Raw genomic sequence first — 22272 nt, 5'->3', positions numbered from 1 at the left:
AGACCATCTCACACCAGTTAGAATGGCGATCATTAAAAAGTCAGGAAACAACAGGTGCTGGAGAGGATGTGGAGAAATAGGAAAACTTTTACACTGTTGGTGGAACTGTAAACTAGTTCAACCATTGTGGAAGACAGTGTGGCGATTCCTCAAGGATCTAGAACTAGAAATACCACTTGACCCAGCCATCCCATTACTGGGTATATATCCAAAGGAATATAAATCATGCTGCTATAAAGACACATGGACATGTATGTTTATTGCAGCACTATTCACAATAGCAAAGACTTGGAACCAACCCAAATGTCCATCAATGATAGACTGGATTAAGAAAATGTGGCATATACACACCATGGAATACTATGCAGCCATAAAAAAAGGATGAATTCATGTCCTTTGTAGGGACACGGATGAAGCTGGAAACCATCATTCTCAGCAAACTATCACAAGGACAGAAAACCAAACACTGCACGTTCTCACTCATAGGTAGGAACTGAACAATGAGAACACTTGGACACAGGATCGAGAACATCACACACTGGGGCCTGTCATGGGGTGACTGTACCCATTGACTCTTCATTTACATTAGGTATATCTCCTAATGCTATCCCTCCCCCCTCACCCCACCCCATGACAGGCCTTGCGAAGAAATGTGTACGGATGTAACAAAACTGCACATTGTGCACATGTACCCTAGAACTTAAAGTATAATTTAAAAAAAAAATGCTAAGAGGGTAGTTAAGCCCTAGAGACTGAGTCACATAGCATGTTTGCAACTTCTATTTCTTAGCTTATAGGCTGACTCTCTTCTTCTTTGTTCTTGTTCTTAAATGACTAGGAGAGATCAGAGATCAGACCTCCTTCCCTTCAAATAGTTGATCTTTGTTATAGATTAACTGCCTCCTTTATTGTCCTGAACCTAACTCAGACTCAGGTGGTGCCAAAGACCCTACGACTGTCAAATCTTCAGTGTGGAAAGTCAAACATTATCTTTCCTAAAAGAATAAGACCATCTTGACTAATCCAATTGTTGTAACTATGCATAAAGACTTATATAGAAAGATGTTGAAATTTTGTTAGCCTTCCCTAAAATTTGTCTGTATAAATGATTTCAAACTTCTATGCTTCAGAATACTGACTTCCATTTTCGGAAATCTGTGCATTCCAGGTGGCTATCCTCAAACTCTGCACTCGAATAAACTCTCTTTACTAGATTCTGACCCATTTGATTGCTTTTTTGTTAACATGCTCAATAAATATTAGTTCACATATTAATTTATAGTGATTATTTATCGGAGGGGATGCTCAGAGTTACTCACAACACAGGCCAAAAAATTTTTTCAGAATGTCAGGCCACTGCTGCTCCCTGTTCCACTCCCTCAAGGCAGGAGGAGTATCTGTAATTTCCCACAAAGGTCTTTGGACAGGTAACCTCTGGGGATAATTCAAAAAGGGAGGGGAAAGGAAGTTGAGTATCACGTAATTGACAAGTTGGTTTTTCTTTCCTCTTCTTTCCTCTTGCCCATTCCTTTAATCTCTGCAGATTGGACTTTACCCCAAACATATCTTCCCCCACTCCATGGAGTTTCACTCTTGTCACCCAGGGTGGAGTACAAGGACTTGATCTCATCTCACTGCAAACTCCGCCTCCCAGGTTCAAGCAATTCTCCTGCCTCAGCCTCCTGAGTAGCTGGGATTACAGATGCCCACCACCACGCCCAGCTAATTTTTGTATTTTTAGTAGAGACGAGGTTTCACCATGTTGGCTAGGCTGGTCTCGTACTCCTGACCTCAGGTGATCCACTGGCCTCAGCCTCCCAAAGTGCTAGGATTACAGGCATGAGCCACTGCGCCCAGCCAAACAACATCATATCTTATTCCTATTTCCTCCCTCCCAAACTTTTCAAGACTGCAGAAACATGTCATTTCTCAGTTTCTTTAAACAACAACAAAAAAATGTTTAATCGCAATAACCTGAAATAAGTCAATTTGCATGTAAAAGAAATGTGTGTGTGTAAATTACTGTGGGTTCTATTGAGTTGGGGGAAGGGACAAGTGAAGAGGAATAAACCCCCGCCCCCAAAAATGGCATTAAAGCATCTCAGTAGCCATGGGGAGTCCCCACTCGGGAAACTGCCCTTACCCACCTCCCCACCACTCCTTCCATCCACTGTGAGAACTCAGTACAACAACAGATGAAACCACAAAGAACCAATCGTAACAAAGCAAGTGCAGTGCGAAGGGCAAATTCCACATGGAGAAGTTGTTCAGGCCTTTTTAATGAATATTCATAGCCATATGATTTACTGGGCAAACTGGGATGTTGGGTTTAAACATTCCACAAGGGGTTCAGCAGGGAGTTCTTTATTCACTACATTTAAATGCAAATGATAACAAAATTGCATGACAATACACATTGAAAAGTTGATTTAATGCAGCATAAGAGAAGGATTAGGGAATCAGTAAGAAGGACTTTATTTCAATTCTTTACGGGGGGTTAAAGTCAGGCCAGACAGAAGCCAAGAATTCAAATGCTATTACAGGGGACAACCTTGTCACCAAACAGGATTTGTTTAATTATTTTTCTCCTCTTGCGAAGAAATAGAAGAAAAAAGGTCCCTATTTTTGTTCATCAAAGATATTTATAGCTACCCATTAGTACTCCTGATCAGCAGGAGTTTATCTCAGCAAACTGATAATAATTCAGGCAAAAGCCCAGAAATGTAATTTTTTTTTTTTTTTTTTTTTTTTTGAGATGGAGTCTCACATTGTTGCCCAGGCTGGAGTATGGTGGCGCAATCTCAGCTCACTGCAATCTGCCTCCCAGGTTCAAGTGATTCTCCTGCCTCAGCCTCCTGAGTAGCTGAGACCACAGGTGCACACTCGGCTAATTTTTGTATTTTAGTAGAGACGGGGTTTCACCATGTTGGCCAAGCTGACCTTGAACTCCTGACCTCAGGTAATCCACCCGCCTTGGCCTCCCAAAGTGCTGGGATTATAGGCGTGAGCCACTATACCCAGTCTTAGAAATGTAATATAATACTTAGTTAGCCTGTGCCATATTGAGGGGGAATGCATATGCTTAGAAATACTGGAAGCATTTCCCAGACCCTTTTTCTGACTGATGAGAAACGCTGGCTGTTGAGGGACTCCAAGTTGAAAACCACTGATATAGGAACATCTTCTAACACAGACATTCATGGCTTTGAAAAGATAGAGAACTAAATGCTCCATTTCACAGGAAGAATGGCCCATTGTGTCCAGTAGGAGCTCTACTCTGGAGGGAAGCCTTGGAGGCCCCTCATGATATGAGAAAGATGTGAAAGACAATGCTTTACAGGCAATGTCAATGCTAAATTGTCACCTGCTGTTGGTCTAGAGTGGAAGCATTATTATATCTGCTCAAAGATCGGAATTAGACATCTTCCCTTACCAGTCCTGTCTGCAACCCAAATGGTCAAGCAAACAAATGCAAAATGGGAAGGAAAAACATCCTGTCTGTAAATGCAGGTCAGATAGACAGAAAAGAAATTATGTACCAACTAAAAGGATCTCAGGCCAGGCGCGGTAGCTTAAGCCTGTAATCCCAGGACTTTGGGAGGACGAGGTGGGATGATCATTTGGGCCCAGGAGTTCGAGACCAGCCTGGGCAACATGGTGAAACCGCATCTCTACAAAAAATACAAAAATTAGCCAGACTTGGTTGAATGTGCCTGTAGTCCCAACTACTTAGAAGGCTGAGGTGGAAGGCTTACGTGAGCCCAGGAGGTCAAGGCTGCAGTGAGCTGTGATGGCACCACTGCACTCCAGCCTGGGTGACAGAGTAAGACTCTGTCTTAAAAAAAAAAATAATGATGAAAGAAAGAAAGGATCTCACCTTCGAGACAATAGGATTCTAGGATTTGCTTCAAAATAATATAAGGCAAGGATCGGGAAGTGGGTAGGGGTATCAGCACATCAAAATGAGGACGGAATTGATAATTATTGCAGCTGGGTGATAAGTACATCAAGTTCATTGTTGTATTGTTCTGTTTATTTTTGCATATGTTTAGAATTTTTCATAAGAAAAAATGGCTTTTTTATTATTTGGTTTTTAAAAGATTCCGCTTCAACCAATGTAAATATGACACTATCCACCTCTGTTGGGACAAAGTCATCATTGCAGGGAACAAGGTCATTTAGCCGCTTACATGGGAGCCCTGGGAACAGGGAAGCGTCCACCACATGGCCAGGAGGGAGGAGCTTGACAAAACTGAGACTTTAAGACATGGACAAGAGTTGATTGGAACTTTCAACAGAACTCTTTTTAGTTTTATTGTTTTTTGTTTTTTGTAGAGACAAGGTCTCACTTCAAGAGAACTTGTTTTAAAAATAACAGCCCTTTCAGTGAAATATCTAAAAACAAACTTGATAATTCCAGAATTCAGAAATGCTTAGTCTCAGCCCTGCCTGGGAGCGTGCAAAGTGTCTTTGCTATTCCAAAGGCAGGATGTTATTCCCAGTGTGTGGTTGACATCTCACACAACTAAGTATGTGCTCTGACCCCCAAAGTTCTGGAAGGTACCATGTCTTGACAATACACCAGTTAGACTTTTTAATAAATTGGAATAGCTTAGCAGTTACTCCACCAAATGACAAATTTTTCAGAATGTCAGGACATTTTAACATGCAAGTAGCTATAGCTTACCTAACTTGATTCATTTAGGAAAAGAGACAGAGTGCCATAAATAAAGGGATTACTCGCTATGCTAAGTTCAATGATAGATAAGACAGCACAATCAGGCCACATCAGAATGCATCATCACAAATTGAATTGAATAGAGGGATGTAGACAATGAAGGTATGTTTAAAGGAGATAAGACAGGATGCTATGAAGACTGGGAATGTAATGACATCCAGATAAAAAGAACTAGAGCTTGTGAAGCCGCAAGAGAAGGGTGCTGGGACAGAGTAGCTGTCTTCACCTATTTGAATGTCTCTCAGTGGAAGACAGATTAAACTTGCTGCATGGATCTCGAGGAAAAGAACTAGGTCCAACACATGGGAGTCTCAGAAGCCCAGTGTCAGCTTGAGAGAAGGGACAATCTTGAAAAAAGTGCAACTGTGCCAAATGCTATTTGGCTGCTTTGGAAAATAGTGCATTCTCTGGACCTGAAAGATCTCAAGAAGAGATTGGACAGATACTTGTAAAGATGTTTTAAAAGGGATTTCAGAACTGGAAGACTATCTGCACAATTTTGAAATCTGCTTCAAACAGAGATTCTGTGATTTCTGAAGATGCAAACTTAATTGATAAACCAATGGTTTTTGTTTGGTCTGCTCAAAGTAGAGTAAGTAGTTTACAAAGCTTCACTTCACTAGGTGCCATGTGCCCAAAACTTTTTTCAAACTGCGACTGAATAAAAAAGAAACTCAACTGCTCTGTCATTCCTTTTTTTTTTTTTTTCTTTTTGAGACAGAGTCTTGCTCTGTCACCTAGGCTAGAGTGCAGTAGTGAGATCTCAGCTCACTGCAACCTCCACTTCCTGGGTTCAAGCGATTCTCCTGCCTCAGTCTCCTGAGTAGCTGGGATTACAGGCGTGTGCTGCCAGGCCTGGCTAATTTTTATATTTTTAGTACAGATGGGGTTTCACCATGTTGGTCAGGTTGGTCTCGAACTCCTGACCTAGTGATCCACCAGCCTCAGCCTCCCAAAGTGCTGGAATCATAGGTGTGAGCCTCCGCACCTGGCTTGATCTGCCACTCTTAAACCTACTTTTGCCTCACTGAAAAATCATTCCTGCATGTCCCATGCACCTGCCTGAAGCGTCCAGTGGACACTTGACTCCGTATTTTTCACTCCTGCCAAGTTGCACACTTCATAGCTCCCAAACGTGACTTGCAGTTCCCACTGTGGATATCTGGGAAGAAGCATGAGCTTTTCTATCTTGAGGCAAGAATTATCTTGATTTTGAAGTCCCTAAGTCACTGGCACGTCGTGTTTGCTATCTGTCCTGTTTTTTCAGTCCTGTCTTGCTTGAATCTCTGTTTTCCTGTATTTTCTGGTTCCTAAATGCTTGTCTTTTTTTCTGATCATCTATTTTGCCTAGATGTTGAGATTTTGAATATTCCTAACAGTTTAATCATTCATTCATTTGCTAAATATTTAAAGTATCTCCATGTTCCTAGAACACAGTGCTAGGCACCCTAGGAGATACCAAAAAACCCACATGACCTTGCCTAGAGCTTATATCTGATGGATAATATGAGGCATGGACAGAAATAGCTACAACCCACAGCACAATGTGCTAAGTGCTGTAAGAGAGGTACAAACCAAGTGCTATCAATGTTCGGAGGGAAGTGAGATGCTGCAGAAAAACTAGATATGACTGCCCGAGCACCATGTAAAAGCCTGATGCAATTGGAGTGCTAATTTTCTAATCCTCAAATATAAGGTATATAAGGTACTACATTTAAAGAAGGAGGTAGCTATGAAACAAGAAAAGGATAAATGTGTTCTGAGAAAATATACTTAATGTTCAACAGCAGATAAATGTCCAACGTTAGCCAGAGTGTGGTGAATCAATGTCCACTGTAAATCAAACACCAGAAAATCATCCCCACCATGAACATGGCCATTTATGCAGTCAGCCAGAAAAATTACAATTATGAAATTGAAAGTACATTTGCTGCTTAAATGAGTCTTTTTAGAGATTTAGTTTAGACTGAAAATTGTTCGTCAAACAGTTCCTCTGGGTAATGGACTTCAACAGCACTTCCTATTTTAAGAACATTTTAGATATTTCCATTCCAACACCCAGAGGTAGGTTATACCAGGGGTTGGCAAGCTTTCTGTAAATGTCCAGAGAGTAAATACTTTTGATTTTGCAGTCCATAAAGTTTCTGTCACAACCACTCACCTCTGTTGTTTCAGTGCAAAAACATCCAGAGATAATACATATGTGAAATGAGAGTGGCTATGTGCCAATAAAACTTTATGAATACTAAAATTTTATTTTATAAAATTTATATGTGTCACAAAATATTATTGTGATTTTACATTTTTTTTCAGCCATTTAAAAATGTAAAAAGCCATCCTTAGCTTGCAGGCCTTACAAAATCAGGTAGCTGGCCACATATGGCCTGCAGGCCATAGTTTGTCAACCTTGAGTTATATCAATCACTTTATTTTACAAATGAGAAAGATAAGCCTCCAGGAGACTAAGTATATTCCCAGATCAACAGCCATTCAGTTTATTAATTTCCATATAAACAGAAAAAATGGAGGGGTAGGAAAAACTGGGGCCTTTACCCATTTTTTGTCAACATTGTTAACAGCAAGAGAACCTGATACATTATCTATAAATTTTGATTCCCTGGGGTATAACAAGTAAATAATTTTTAAATGGTGCTTAGCAAGATTGGTTCATGGAAAATGAAGCAATTATGGCTTGAATTTATATGTATAATATTTATTGTCTTAATTTTAATTTAACATGAACGACAGGTCTCTTTTTTTAAAAAAAAGTCTTCTTTTAAAGATCTTGTAGTTCATGTGATGAGCTATGCACTGCTAAATATTTGCTAAATATCTGCACATAAATATCTGAAAAGGAATATGAATAGTCATGGATGTAGTTTCATCTCAGTTCTCCGTGGAGGAAGTATTCCACCTCTCTGTGGGCACTAAGATAAAGGGTTGGAAAAATGTTGAAGAATAAAGCATTGGCTTGGCACGGAGGCTCACACCTGTAATCCTAGCACTTTGGGAGGCTGAGACAGGAGGATCACTTTAGCCCAGGAATTTGAGGCCAGATGGGGCAACATAGTGAGACCTTGTCTCTAAAAATAAAAAATAATAATAAATTTAATTTAAATTTAAAAAGTAAATAAAGCATCAGAAAACCCAACCCCTTACTATCGTGTCACTTTATTGAATCTTTTAAATGGTAAATAATTTCAATAGTCATGGAGAATGATATATTTTTGTTTTTGTTTTCTTAAGACAGAGTCTCTCTCTGTCACCCAGCTGGAGCACAGTGGCATGATCATGACTCACTGCAACCTCAACCTCATGGACGCAAGCCATCTTCCCACCTCAACCTCCAGAGTAGCTAGGACTACAGATGCACACCACCACACTTGGCTAATTTTTAAATTTGTTGTAGAGATGGGATCTCCCTATGCTGCCCAGGCTGGACTTGAACCCTTGGCCTCAAGGGATCTTCCCACCTCAGCCTCCCAAAGTGCTGAGATTACAGGTGTGAGCCACTGTGCCCAGCCAGAACCATAGTTTTATAAGAACAGAAATACACTTGATCAAGACCTCCAGGATTAGAGCTAAAAACAAGTGTCAAAAGACAGGATCTCCACAGTGCTTACTTTTCAGACAATTAAGCCTGTGGAGAAGAAAGCAGGCACATATCCAAATCCCACAAAATCATGGAAGATAAAACTAGGGTGAACTGAGTTCACCAAATCTGAGAATACTTGAGCAACAGGGGCATTCCAGTGAAGCACAGTAAAATCTAGATCCTAGGCAAGAACAAATCAGGGGAGTGACTTTTTTGCTTATTTGTTGTTATTTTGGTGGGTTGTACAGCAATATAATTTCTCACTTGTGTATTTCATCGACAGATATACTTTATGTAATGTATAATGGTTCCATTTCAGAAAATAATAAAATCGTGGCCAGGCATGGTGGCACACCCCTGTAATCTCAGCACTTTGGGAGGCTGAGGCAGGCGGATCACCTGAGGTCAGGAGTTCAAGACCAGCTTGGGCAACATGGTGAAATCCTGTGTCTATAAAAATAATACAAAAAAAAAAAATTTAGCCGAGCATGATGGCGGACGCCTGTAGTCCCAGCTACTCTGGAGGCTGAGGCATGAGAATCACTTTAACCTGGGAGGCGGAGATTGCAGTGAGCTGAGACAGTACCACTGCACTCCAGCCTGGGCAGCAGAGTGAGACTCCATCTCAAAAAATAAAAATAAAAAATAAGTAAATAAATAAAATCATTAAAAGAAAGAAAAAGAAAAAATCCTCTTCATTTCAAAGAGTGATACAGAAATAATAACTTTAAAATGTTTAGATAAAATCACAATGGCAGCTCCCTACTGAACTGCTAACAAAGGGAACGTTGACATTTGGGATGCAGGTCTAACATCTGCCGTGTACTCCTTTGTCCATCACCTTTTGAGGCCTGCTAAAAAAAATGCTGGATCAGATCTGAACCCTTGGCACTGTCCCCCTCCCAACCTGTTTTCTGGCTCTCTCATCTCTTGTCCTTCCCTCCCTTCCCACCTGCACTCTAGCAAGTTCCCTGGAAATTCCTTAATGTGCCATGCTGTTGAGACTTCCACACATATCCCACTCTCTTCCCAGAATGTCATTCTCTCTCTCTCTCTCTTTTTTAATTTCCTTTTTTTTTTTTTTTTTTTTTAAAAGAGATGAAGTCTCGCTTTGTTGCCCAGGCTGGTCCTGAACTTCTGGGCTCAAGTGATCCCCCCACCTCAGCCTCCCAAGTAGCTGGGACTACAGGCACATGCCACCACACCCAGCTAATTTTTTAAATTTTTGTAGAGATGGGGTCTCATTATAAAGCCCAGGCTGGTCTCCAAATCCTGGGCTCAAGCAATCCTCCCACCTTGGCCTCCCAAAGTGCTGGGATTACAGGTATGAGCCACCACGCCCAGCCAAGAATGCCTTTTTCTATTCTGTCCACTCGGCAGCTTTAACTTTCAAGCTCAAACTCTCACTAACACCTGCTCTAATGGCCCACCTACCATGTCCAGCATGGTAATTTCCTCCATGCTCCTACTTTACCTCATTCTCACCTCTTTTGTAACACTTTTCACTTCAATTGCTTTGTTTAGTTTGTCTCCGCTAGAGATCATCAATAGCCATAGAGCCCTCCTGACTCTACCCTTCCTGCCAGTAAGTCGACCATAGACTTGAGATGAGGAATCTAACATGTCACTCATTACTCATTCAAAAAACATTTTTTTTTTTAGATGGAGCCTCGCTCTGTCACCCAGACTAGAGTGCAGTGGCATGATCTAGGCTCAGTGCAACCTCCACCTCCTATCGTCCCACCTCAGCCTCCTGAGTAGCTAGGATTACAGGCATGCACCACCACGCCTGGCAAATTTTTTGGAATTTTTAGTAGAGACAGGGTTTCCCCATGTTGCAGGCTGGTATGAAACTCCTGACCTCAAGGGATGTGGCCACTTCAGCCTCCCAAAGTGCTGGGCTTACAGGCATGAGCCACCACACCTGGCCTCAAGAAACGTTTAATGAGCACTCACTGTGTGGCAGGCACTGTCCTAGGAGCCTGAGATACATTAATGAGCAGAGTAAACAAAGATCTCTGCTCTTGAGGAGCTCTAGCTGGGGAGACAGACATTGAATAATAAGCATAAGAAAACAAGAAATAGCATCCTTAGTTTAAATGTGATAAGCACAAGGGAGAAAAGATATAAGTAGAGCAGAATAAGAGGGACTGGGAGTGTGTGAGGTGCGATTTTAAATTATATGATCAGGGGAGTAGGATCTGCCAAGCGGACAATGAGGAGAAGGTTACATTTGAGCAGAGAATTGGAGGGCAGTGAATGAGACATGGGCTACACGGGGAAGGGCATTCCAGGCAGAGGAAACATTCAGCACAAAGACTCTGAGGCCAAAGCAAGGACGTTCTGTGAGGTTAGCTAAGAATGAAGTGGAAGTGATGTGTTAGGGTGGAGGTGGGGGCAGGGTGGCTGATCATGGAGGCCTGTAGGCCATGATGATGACTTTGACTTTGATTGAGATATGGAGCTATGGAGGATTTGGAGCAAAGGAGCAACATGATCTGACTTAGATTTGGCTTACATTTTGAAAGGATTGCTCTGGGTTTTTTTTGTTTATTTGTTTACTGAGATGGAGTCTCGCTCTGTGGCCCAGGCTGGAGTGCAGTGGTGCAATTTTGGCTCACTGCAACCTCTGCCTCCCAGGTTCAAGCGATTCTTCTGCCTCAGCCTCCCAAGTAGCTGGGACTACAGGCACGTGCCACCATGCCTGGCTAATTTTTTGTATTTTTAGTGGAGATGAGGTTTCACCTTGTTAGCCAAGATGATCTCGATCTTGTGACCTCATGATCCACCTCCCTCGGCCTCCCAAAGTGCTGGGATTACAGGTGTGAGCCACCATGTCCGGCCTAAAGGATCACTCTGATTATTTGTTAAGAATTGAGTATTGCAACCAAGAGTGGAAGCAGAAAGACCAGTTAAGAGGCTATTGCAATAATTCAAATGAAAGATAACAGTGGCTTGCACCAGGGATGTAGATGGAGAGAGGTAGTTGGTCTTAGTTATATTTTGAAGATAAAGAGATTCCAAAACATTTGGACATAAATAATGTGTACAAAACAGGGAATAATTAAGCATTAGTCCAAGGTTTTTGGCCTAAGAAACTGAAACAAGAATAAAACTATAAGCATTTAGTCTTATCTAGGGAATATGCTTTACTGTCTCTTCTACTGCCTGGTAAATATTAAATGAGGTCAATATGTTGCAGCATGTCTACTCATGTGGAGGCAATTTGATGTAGGAGAAAAAACAGAGAAAGACTGCTATTTAGCTGCTATCACTTCCAGGGGTTAGCCTCAGAGTCTTGCTCCCTTGCTACTTCCTCCTCTTAACCTCTTATTGCCACGATTAAAAGAATTTTCCTGGCTGGCTCACTTGTATAATGCTAAAGAGAATTATGCATTAAATTTAATAAAAAATAGCTTAATGGCAGTATGGTTTAAATAAGCTCAAATAAAGTGGCTTCATGATCAGGATGATAATGGGGAAGATGATGATGCTGGTAGTGGTTATAATATTTGCCTTTGCCGCAGAGTTTACAAATCATGGAGACACTGGAAGATGTAAAAAGAGGAAGGAGCCAATACCAGGAGGATGGCCTTGGTCATACCACGTAAGCCACTGAAAGATGTTTTTAAGCTAAAAGACTTCTGAGGCTAGCTGCCAAACTATCCAAAAAAAGCAAATGTGTTCCATGCAATTGAGTGCTTATAATTGGAAGATCTCTGGAAGTGGAAAACTTCCCTCCTTGTAAACTGATGCTGCATTTACATATATTGAGATATGGAACATATCCATAAATAAAGTTATGTAATTCTCTATAAAATGAACTCCTATATCTCAGGTCTTAGTCTATAACATTGAATCCTAAAGAATTATTTTAAATGCCTTTGTTTAACTAAAATTTTGTGTATTGAATATGTTTAAATTTTTTTTTTTTTTTTGAAACGGAGTATTGCTCAATCGTCCAGGCTGGAGTGCAGTGGCACAATCTCGGCTCACTACAAGCTCCGTCTCCCGGGTTCCCGCCGTTCTCCTGCCTCAGCCTCGCGAATAGCTGGGACTACAGGCGCCCGCCACTACGCCCGGCTAGTTTTTTGTGTATTTTTAGTAGAGACAGGGTTTCACCATGTTAGCCAGGATAGTCTTGATCTCCTGACCTTCTGATCCGCCTGTCTCGGCCTCCCAAAGTGCTGCGATTACAGGCGTGAGCCACCACACCCGGCTAAAAAAATTTTTTTAAGACAAGATCTTGCTCTGTTGCCCAGGATGGAGTGCAGTGCTGTGATAATGGCTCACTACAACCTTGAACTCCTAGGCGAAAGCAATTCTCCTCCTTTAGACTTCAAAGCACTGGGATTATAGGCATGTGCTACCACACCCTGCCTGAAAAAATATTTTTGCATTCCTTTGTGTAGTTAGGATCTTTTTGAGCAATTCAGGATGATCCAAAAACCAAGTGTGAACAAGAACTGTGCTAGAAAGTATATTTTACAGCATCATTAAACATTAACTAAACAACCACCACATTCAGGACACTGTACTGGTGACCAAGAAGACAATTATATTGAAAAATTAAGACTTGAAGTTTTTCAAAGAAACACTTTCAAAACTGGATTTTCATTCTCTCTGCCAGTCATGCATGGATTACTTTTAAACTATTGCCTATCGATAGAAAAATAACAAAATAAATATATTATCTGTCTACTTTTTCATTTGCCTCTTGTGTCTGTGGATATCTTTGAAACAGAGGGGTTCAAACTTGAATGTTGGCAGGTTATGCTTTTTAGTTTGCCTTCACACTTTAGGCTGTTCATTTGACTTAATCTAAAATTGGAAGTTTATATAGAAATGTTTCTCTGGCACCCATAACATTTCAAAGGATGTTCCTACTAAGCAATAATTCAATGATTTGAGAAATAATTGAATTATCTTAATTCTGATAGTTCTAAGCAGAAAGGCTTAGAAATATAGAATAGGAACAAGTAAAACAAAAAGAGAAGAGAAACTGAAATAAATATTTCAAGACTCTTAGGACATCAGCTCTGTTCTTCATTAGACCATATTGCTTAGTTTGGAATACATTCTAGACAGAAGATTTGCCTCTCATGGTTAGGTTGTTTTCACATGAGGTTCAGTTAGTCAGTGCAGCAGAAAAAAGTAAACTGAGTCAACAGTTTGTGTGAACACAAATGTCTACATTTTCTTTTTCAGCCCATTATTCTTGTGTCATGAGCAGACACTGCTCCTGCTAGTGAAACCACCTTGAGTGATCCATGAGTTACCACTTGTGTACCTTCAACTTACCAACAAATTAGGTAGGATTCCCAAGCATCTACCTCTTTTTTTTTTTTTTGAGAAGGTGTCTTGCTCTATTGCCTAGGCTGGAGTGCAGTGGCGAGATCTTGGTTCACTACAACTTCCACCTCCCGGATTCAAGCAATTCTCCTGCCTCAGCCTCCCAAGTAGCTGGGATTACAGGTGCCTGCCACCACCCCTGGCTAATTTTTGTATTTTTAGTAGAGACGGGGTTTCATCATGTTGACCAGATTGGTCTTGAACTCCTAACCTCAAGATCGGTCCCTCCCGACCTCCTAAAGTGCTGGGATTACAAGCAGGAGCCGCTGCGCCTGGCTACTTTCTTTTTTTTCCTTTGAGACAGGGTCTCACTCTGTTGCCCAGGCTGGAGTGCAGTGGTGTCATCATGACTCACTGCAGCCTTGACTTCCTTGTTCTCACGATCCTTCCATGTCAGCCTCCCATTGCTCAAGCGATCCTTCCACCTCAGCCTCCCATGCAGCTAGGACTACGGGCACGTGCCACCATGCCCAGCTAATTTTTATATTTTTAGTAGAGATGGGGTTTCACCATGTTGCCCAGGCTGGTCTCAAACTGCTGGGCTCAAGTGATCCCAAAGTATTGAGATTATAGGCATCAACCACATGCCCAACCCCAAGCATCTACTTAAGCGTAATGTCACAGCCATCATCAGAGTGGTGGGCAAGTCAAAAGTGGTTTTGCGAACTACTATCAGTTATTCCTAATTTTACAGCCTCAACCTTAAAAAGAGTCAAATTTAGGATACTGATTATCTTCCATTTTATATATTTTTTTTAAAAAGCAGAAAACCTTTCTTTTTGCATTTTATTTCCATACTGTTAATAAATTTTATATCTTTCTTGCATGAATAAATTTTAATAATCTAACTGGAACCTACTGGGAACTTTCATTATAAGACTCAGACATCCTAGGTCACAAAGAAACTTTGCATTTAGGTATTCTGTCACATCAGTGCTTGGTTAGAACACATATTACCAAAATTTTCAAGGAAGAAGTACGAATCTTTACTTTCCCCACCAACCCCTAAACCTGCTTCTCCTCCAGCATTTTCTATTCATCCACCTTGGATAGAAACCTGCAAATTACCCTGGACTACTTCACCATCACACACTCATCACATCACGAAATGAGGATCTCTCTCTCTCTCTTTTTTTTTTTTTTTTTTTTTTTTTTTGAGATGTAGTCTCGCTCTGTCACTCAGACTGGAGTGCAGTGGTGCGATCTCAGCTCACTGCAACCTCTTCCTCCCGGGTTCAAGCGATTCTCCTGTCTCAGCCTCCCGAGTAGCTGGTACTACAAGCACATGCCACCACGCCCGGCTAATTTTTTGTATTTTTAGTAGAGACGGGGCTTCACTATGTTAGCCAGGATGGTCTCGATCTCCTCTCCTCGCGATCTGCCTGCCTCAGCCTCTCAAAGTGCTGTGGTTACAGGCGTGAGCCACCGCACCCGGCCAAATGAAGATCTCTTTTACCTCCTAAATAACGTTCAGATACACATTCTCCATCCCAGAAACCACCAGCCTGGGCCTGGTGACCATCTTCTTTGGGTTGAATCCTTTATTGCTGAAACATATGCCTAACTGGTCACCACATTCTTGCCCTTCACCAATCTATATTAAACATTTAATTAAATCATAATTTAAAGACATGGCTATGTTACCCCTTTACTTTAAAAACAATGCAATGTCTTCTCATTGTCATTGGGATAAAGTCTAAAATCTTTAAAATGACTTAGGAGCCTTCGTAATTGTTCAGACATTCAACTACCCCTCTCTAGTCTCACCTCTCACTCCCCTTCTCCTTGAGCCATCCTGAACTTTTCCTTGTTCTATTATTCTATGTCTCTGTCTCTTCACCCTAGCCTTTGTACAAAGCTGATTCCTCTGCCTGGAACAAGATTCTATACATTCATTTAAAAAATTTATTCAACAACTATTATGGAGATCCTACTACATGCTAGGTACTAGGAAATACATCAGTGATGACACCAGGCATTGTTTCTGTCTTCAAAAAGCTTAAGGTCTACCATGGGAAACAGCCATAAAACACATGAGATGAAAGTTATGGCCTGGAAAACATAAGGTGATGTGGGAACAAATGTCAGGGTAGCCAGACTTAATTTAGGAGTCAGTGGAGGTTCCCTGAGAAACTATCGTTGAAGCTAAAATCTGAAGAATGAATAGGTGTTAGCTGAGGTAACAGAAGAGTGGGAAGAAAGGAGGAAGTTGGAGGAGTTATGGAAAGCCCATTCTAATGACAAAGTTAAATGAAAAATATGAGTATTAAGAAAAGAAAGACCTTTTGGGTTAGACACAGATATCTTTGTTGGATATATTTTGTTGGAGGTCTGTGTTGCCAAGGAAAAAAATTTGTAAGGTTCTCATGACCCTTTGTTGACAGCTAAGTTCAAATGGCTTCTTCTTTCATAGGTGCTGTTGCAATTATAAGGAAATAAAAAAGAAGCGTCATGAGTGAGAGAGTCTAGATATCAAGAAAGTGGTTCTATACTGATTTTTGCTGATGAATTTGACCCAATGACTTACACATGTACCTCTGCCTTATCAATCGTAAAAGTGGATACTATTATTCAGTTTACCTTGCAGGGTAGGATCAAATTAGATAGTGGTACAAAGGAAAAGAGTACCACATGTGCTTAATAACTTTTATAATATAATAATTTTGATCACATTCAACAGCTTCTTGATTTATAGCAGTTCTATATATTTATTAGTAGCAACTCAAATTCATTTTTCTTATGGTTTCTAGCTGTAGCAGTAGGGGCTGCATCTCCAATTCTGCAACAAGTAGAAGGCCCTCTTCATTACCCTTTAAGAAGAACAAAACTGGATTACGTCTCTTCAAATGATCCAGCTCAAAGCAAAAAAAAATTTGAAATAGAAAAACTGGAAAATCCATTTATTTTACAATTATTAAAAAGCAGGATACAGCTGGATGCAGTGGCTCACATCTATAACCCCAGTTATTTGAGAGGCTGATGTGGGAGGATTGCTTGAGGTCAGGAGTTGGAGACCAGCCTCAGCAAAATAGCAAGACCCTGTCTCTAAAAGAATTTTTTTTCATTAGCCACCAGGGTGTGCCCATGGTGCCTGTAGTCCTAACTGCATAGGAGGCTGAGGTGAAAGGTCCACTTGAGCCCAGAAAGAGAACTGAATTTGGTCATTTCTGGCTGTCACAGCCAACATACCCTCCTCTTTTTGGTTACATTCTCCTGGATGCTGGTGGAGGGACCACTGCTGTGGAGGAAGGCGGTGGCCGTGAGCATGCACCCAGCCTAAGCATGCAATTCTACTATGCCACAGGCTCGGGTACGTGGAGAATGATTATAGTGGATCTTGTACCATTTGAGTTATCAGTATTGTGGATCTTTTTGAAGAAATATGACTTTTCAAAGAAATATTAATTTTCAAAAATAGCGGCTGCCATAAGTTTCCAATTCCAATTGTTCTCACTGAAGCTTATTTCAGAAAGCTCTCCCTGGTATTAACCACCTGACCTGAATGACTGACTCCTTGCCACCTGGTCATCCCTCTCTGTCAGGCATTAGACCTCTGACTGGCTTAAAGGGAGGAAAGATGCTAGACTTTGGTAATTTTGGGAGACAATATCAGAGTGCAGTAAAAAGAAAATAGATTTTGGAGTCAGGTAGACCTGGATTTAATCCGCAGCTAGCAGAAACAGGAGTTTGAGGCTGCAGGAAGCCGTGACCCTGCTGCTGCTCTCCAGCCTGGGCAACGGAGCAAGACCCTATATCTACAAATTAAAATAGAAAAAATACAAAAAATAGCTAGAAAATATTTCTGCTGTGATGAAATTCCCCAATTCCTCTGTTTTTTTTTTAGTAGCCAAATTAATCTGAGCTATATTTTCTTACTTTTCTATTTAAACTTTCTGACTTCCCAGTGGCAGATTTATTGACAAATATAGCTATAAATATAAAGAAAGCCACATTAAATTATAATCTCTACATACTTAAAAACTAAGCAGTCACATTTTTTAAAACTTCCACATTATCTTCTTATGTAATGAGGCAGACCCATGAGATATGACATCATTCATTTATGGGTTTACTTTGCCAAAAACTTTTACTCATCCTGAAAGCATTTTAGTTACAGTTGAGTATACAAGTGTCAAATATCTCTCACAAATATTATTTTTTCCTGTATGTTTCTATAGCTTCAAACAGGAGAAATAATATCAGCTTCCCTTTCAGAGTAAAAGAAAATTTCATTCTAAAAAATATTACAAATATTGAGAATTGTACAAGTGCTACTTTACAAAAATGAAGAGTGAGTCTTTAGTTTTGAATGCCACTTCTCTTTTTGTTTATAGTCTTTCTCTTTTTCCTTTGGTAAGAAATTGAATTTCAAGATACAGGAGCTCTATTTAAAATGTCTAATTTCAAAGTCCTGTTTGTGTCTGTTTTTTAAAAAAATTTATTACAAATTTCAGTCACCTTAAAGAAAGTTTGAAAAAAAAATTTTAAAGACAGAATCTGGCTGTATTACCTACAATAGAGTGCAGTGTGCTATCTCGGCATACTGTGACCTCTGCCTCCCAGGCTCCCACCTCAGCCATCCTCCCACTTCAGCCTCTAGAGTAGCTGGGACTACAGGCATGCACCACCATACCTGGCTAATTTTTATATTTTTTGTAGAGATGGGGCTTCACCAGGTTGTCCAGTCTGGTCTCAAACTCCTGAGCTCATGTAATATGCCCATCTTCGCCTCCCAAAGTGCTGGGATTGTAGGAGTGAGCCACCAGGCCTGGCCAAAAGTTTGATAATTTAGTTGTATTAATTATTTCTGTGTTGTCAGAGAGAAAATTTTAAAAGCCATTTGAAAGAAGGAAATAGTTCATAAATAACTAGTTTATTTAGAGATGAGACAAAGATCTTAAGGAAATGCATATATAGGAATCTCGCTTAGTTGATGGTCAACTTAATTCTGTTAGTTTATGGTTCATGAAAATAGAGTGTTCATGGAATTATGCAGTCAGAAGATGAGTGGGCACTTCCTGCAGCCTTTGTTGCAGTACGAAGGCCTTTGCAAGAGGAATCAGGAACATGAGGCTGAAGTCTCAGTGCCACCTATTCTCCATGTGTGTTCATGAGAAAGTCACTTGACTTCTGTCAGTTTCTTATTTGTAAAATAGAGGTAATGATGTATTTCTTATAAGGTTGTTAATAGGAATAAGTAACTTAACATAGATGAAAAGGTTTTGTTAACCAGAACTGCTCTACAAAAATAAATTATAAAATTTATCCAGAGCTCAAAGATTCACATAAGAGATTCTACCAAAAATAGTTTAATGTGTATTTGTGTTCTTATTCTTGCTTCATTTTTACTTGTTTATGTGCTAAATTCTTCATTAGGTAATAAGCTCCTTAAAGCCATAGTGAGTGAACATATCATATCCTTTTTTTTGTGTTGCTCTCTGAATTATACTTTAATGGACATGCAAAGGACTTTGTTGACATTCTGCCTTGGTCCTCAGTTCTTATACTAAGTAAATAATCGCTACTGCCAAAAGTCTCCTTTTCACCTTTCTATATCTAAACCCTTCCACTGCAACTCAGGCCTATTTCCACATAGTCTATCCTTGAAGCTCATGGAGAATTGGCAGGTCAGTGTTTGCTTAACAAAAGCCTTTATTACTGTTAACAAAGAATCTTCAGTTGCAGGACAGAATTTTTGGTTCTCAATCCAAATCTGTTTCTCTTGTAATCTAAAATAAGTGGGATTTCATAGCTCCAGGAAGAAAGGAGTAGTACCCACTGGGTCACCAAAGATTCTTAGAGTCACAGAGTTTCATCCCCAGTCCAGTGGCTCTTCCCTACTCCTCCTTTCTCTTGGTTCCAAAGGAAAACCCATCATTGCCTGGTCGAGGGAGAGGAGTAAAGTGCATCAACATAAATTGCCGGAGGACATATGGACAGACAGGAAAAGAAGGAAAGGGATGAAGACACCAGCATCAAAGGGCACTGGGCACTGACATTCCTTAGAAGACTGATGAGATGCTCTTGTCTACCCTGATGCTTGAACAGAAGTCCTTATTTAACAGGCAAGTTGGCATTGGTTCTTAATAAAAGACTTTTAAAAGCTGAACGAATGGTGAAGAAGGGATGGCTGTTTCTCAGCCTCCCTCCTTCTATGGTGTAGATATGCCTACCCGATTTGCCCTCTGCTCAGAGTAGTTCTATATTCTTTCTATGAGGTTTTTAACAAGCGATCCCAGTTCAGCGCACCTTTTAAGTTTAAAGATGAATATTTTTAGCCTAAACCACCTCGCCCTGTCTTTACTGCTGTAATGTGGTTTTCATTAAACCTCCCTAGGAGGGCTCGCGCAATCCTCAAGCTCCGGATAAACACGTGTGCCCGCATCCAGCTCCGGCGCGCCCTGCATTTCAGCACCGCCGCCTCTGGAGAGCGCCTCGCTGGCGGGCCAGGTCAGGGCCTCCCACCTGCTCTCTCATCCATCCCAGCCCACTCACTCTTCCCTACTCCTCGCTTCTCTCAGTTTCAAGAAAAAGCACCCCCAACTTCTAACTTCTCAATTCGTGCTTCTAAAGTGACCTCCGCATCCCTCTTTCCGTGTCTAAGCGCTCATGCCCCGCTCCTTTGAGTCCTACTAGCAGCTGCGAAGCCGCGTGGTTTCCCACCGGTGGCGTGAGACCTCCAACAGGCATCCATCGATCACCTTTCCCCTGCCACTCCTGGACCCCGAACCAGCCAGCCAGATGCCCCGGCTCGCTCTCTCTGGCTCCACGCCCCAAAGCTTCTAAGAAACAAACGCGCGATGATGAGTCCCCTCCCCCCAACACGCACACGCATATACTCACACACACTCATTCGCACATTCATACACACACTAGACACCTCAAACCTTCCGCGTGCCATGGCCACCCTGGGCAGAGCCTCAGCCAACTTGGGCCCCGATCCTTCGGCTCCGGCTCCCGCAGGGCCTCCCGCAGCCGCCGCCCGGCCCCCTCCCTGTCCTAGGCAGCGGGTTCCTGAGGCCGAACCTAGGCGGAAAAGGGCCCCCTCCCTATTCGCTCAGCATCCACCTCGCGCGGGCAATACACGGCCCACAATTTCCAAACACTCGTCCCTGGGCCGCCCAGAACCACCAGCCAAATCTGAAATTAATCTTGAAGCCCCAGCCCCTGTCACTGGTGTGTTGGGCGCCAGTGTGTTTGCGAATCCGAGGCACATACATGATTTAACTCCTTCGAGATTTCGGCCCATCCTAAACAAACAGCACGTTATCTCCAGCCTCCTCCTCCCCCTACTCGGCGCCCCAACCTCTGCCCCAATCCCGGTCCTCGCCAGCCTGGTAGCCGAACCACCGCACCGCCGCACTCCAGTTCTGGTATCTCGAACCCCTGCCCAGCCCCAAATGACACTTGTCTCTAGTCCTCTCCCATCCCCCACCTTTGGCCCCCTGCAAGCCGGGTCTGGCCCCAGCAAGTGACGCCTCGGAAACGCAGTCTGCGTCCCCTCCCCCGAGTCCAAAATAAAGGGGCAGGCCTCCACCAGCTGGATCAGCCGGCGCACCCCTCCGAATGGGGCACACGCCTTCCCGTTCGATCGCCCTGGAAAACACAGGTGCCTGGGAAAGGAGAGGAGCGGAAGCGGCTTCCAGAGGTGGGCGGGAGGACTCACCAAACATCTGAATGTGCCCTTTGGTGATGGGATTGAAGCTGCCGCAGGCGAGCAAGATAACGTGGGTCTTGGTGGTCTCGGTCATGGTGCAAGTGGGTCCCTCGCGGTGGTCTAGGGGTTGCCTCTCTTTTTGTGTCTCGTTGTGTCTGCAGAGGGAGAAAGGAAGGCGAGGCTCCGGCGGTGGATGCTGTGGACTCCAAGGAGCCGCTCCAGACGCAAACCGCGTCACTCTCCGCCTCCCCTTAACGCTTGCAGCTCCGGCAAGCTCCGAGGCTGCTTTTGTATTGCTCTGCTCTCTTCTCTCCTCGGTCCCTCTCTTTTCGTTCTAGCTTCCTTGCCGTCTCTCGTCCTGGTGCCCCACCCCATCCTTTCTATCGCCCCCAGCCCGCTTCACTTCATCACTCTCTTCCTTAGAGTTTATCCAGAAGGCAAGACGTGGTACCCAAGCTCGGAACCAAGAGCTCACAGCATGGTGTGGGCTCTTTCTGACTCTTGCCTCATCTTGATTCAGTTTTCCTCCTCAGTCTAACATTTTTCTATCCCCCCTACTTTCTCTAACATCTCCAAGTTAAAAAATGTTTCATCTAAGATATTTTTTTCTTTCTCTCTTCCTCAAAATTTTAAGTGAGAAATGACCATTGTTTATTTCAGTAGCATTCATTTCTGCCTTTCCTTTTTCCCTTATCTGATGATTCCAAACTGTTAAGTTGAGTCCAAATCTTGATCTGTTGCCGCAGAGAGATAGGGGTGATCTCAACCCTTCCTCTGTTATACTGATCCTTTTTGTGGGTGAAGCAATGCCATCCATTTGAGAGAACATGAAGGGGGCAGTTACTAAAACTGTATTAGAAAATTATGGGGATCCGCCGGGTGCGGTGGCTCATGCCTGTAATCTCAGCACTTTGGGAGGCTGAGGCGGGT

The 22272-nt window shown here is 42.1% G+C and overlaps 1 protein-coding gene across 2 annotated transcripts in view; it reads right to left on the bottom strand.

The window, feature by feature from the left end:
* NMNAT2 (nicotinamide nucleotide adenylyltransferase 2) overlaps positions 1–21702 on the bottom strand; it is a 175222-nt gene extending 153520 nt beyond the window's left edge. The window contains exon 1 of one of the 2 annotated variants that reach the window (XM_073011694.1): positions 21352–21702. In XM_073011694.1, the coding sequence (XP_072867795.1) occupies positions 21352–21436 (85 nt within the window). In that variant the 5' untranslated portion in view covers positions 21437–21702. The remainder of the gene's footprint in view (positions 1–21351) is intronic. The other variant, XM_037985840.2, reaches the window with a different exon arrangement.
* Between the last annotated feature and the right edge of the window lie 570 nt (positions 21703–22272).

This window comes from Chlorocebus sabaeus, chromosome 25, assembly GCF_047675955.1.
Source record: "Chlorocebus sabaeus isolate Y175 chromosome 25, mChlSab1.0.hap1, whole genome shotgun sequence".
NCBI lineage: Eukaryota > Metazoa > Chordata > Mammalia > Primates > Cercopithecidae > Chlorocebus > Chlorocebus sabaeus.
This window is presented reverse-complemented; position numbering and strand designations above follow the sequence as displayed.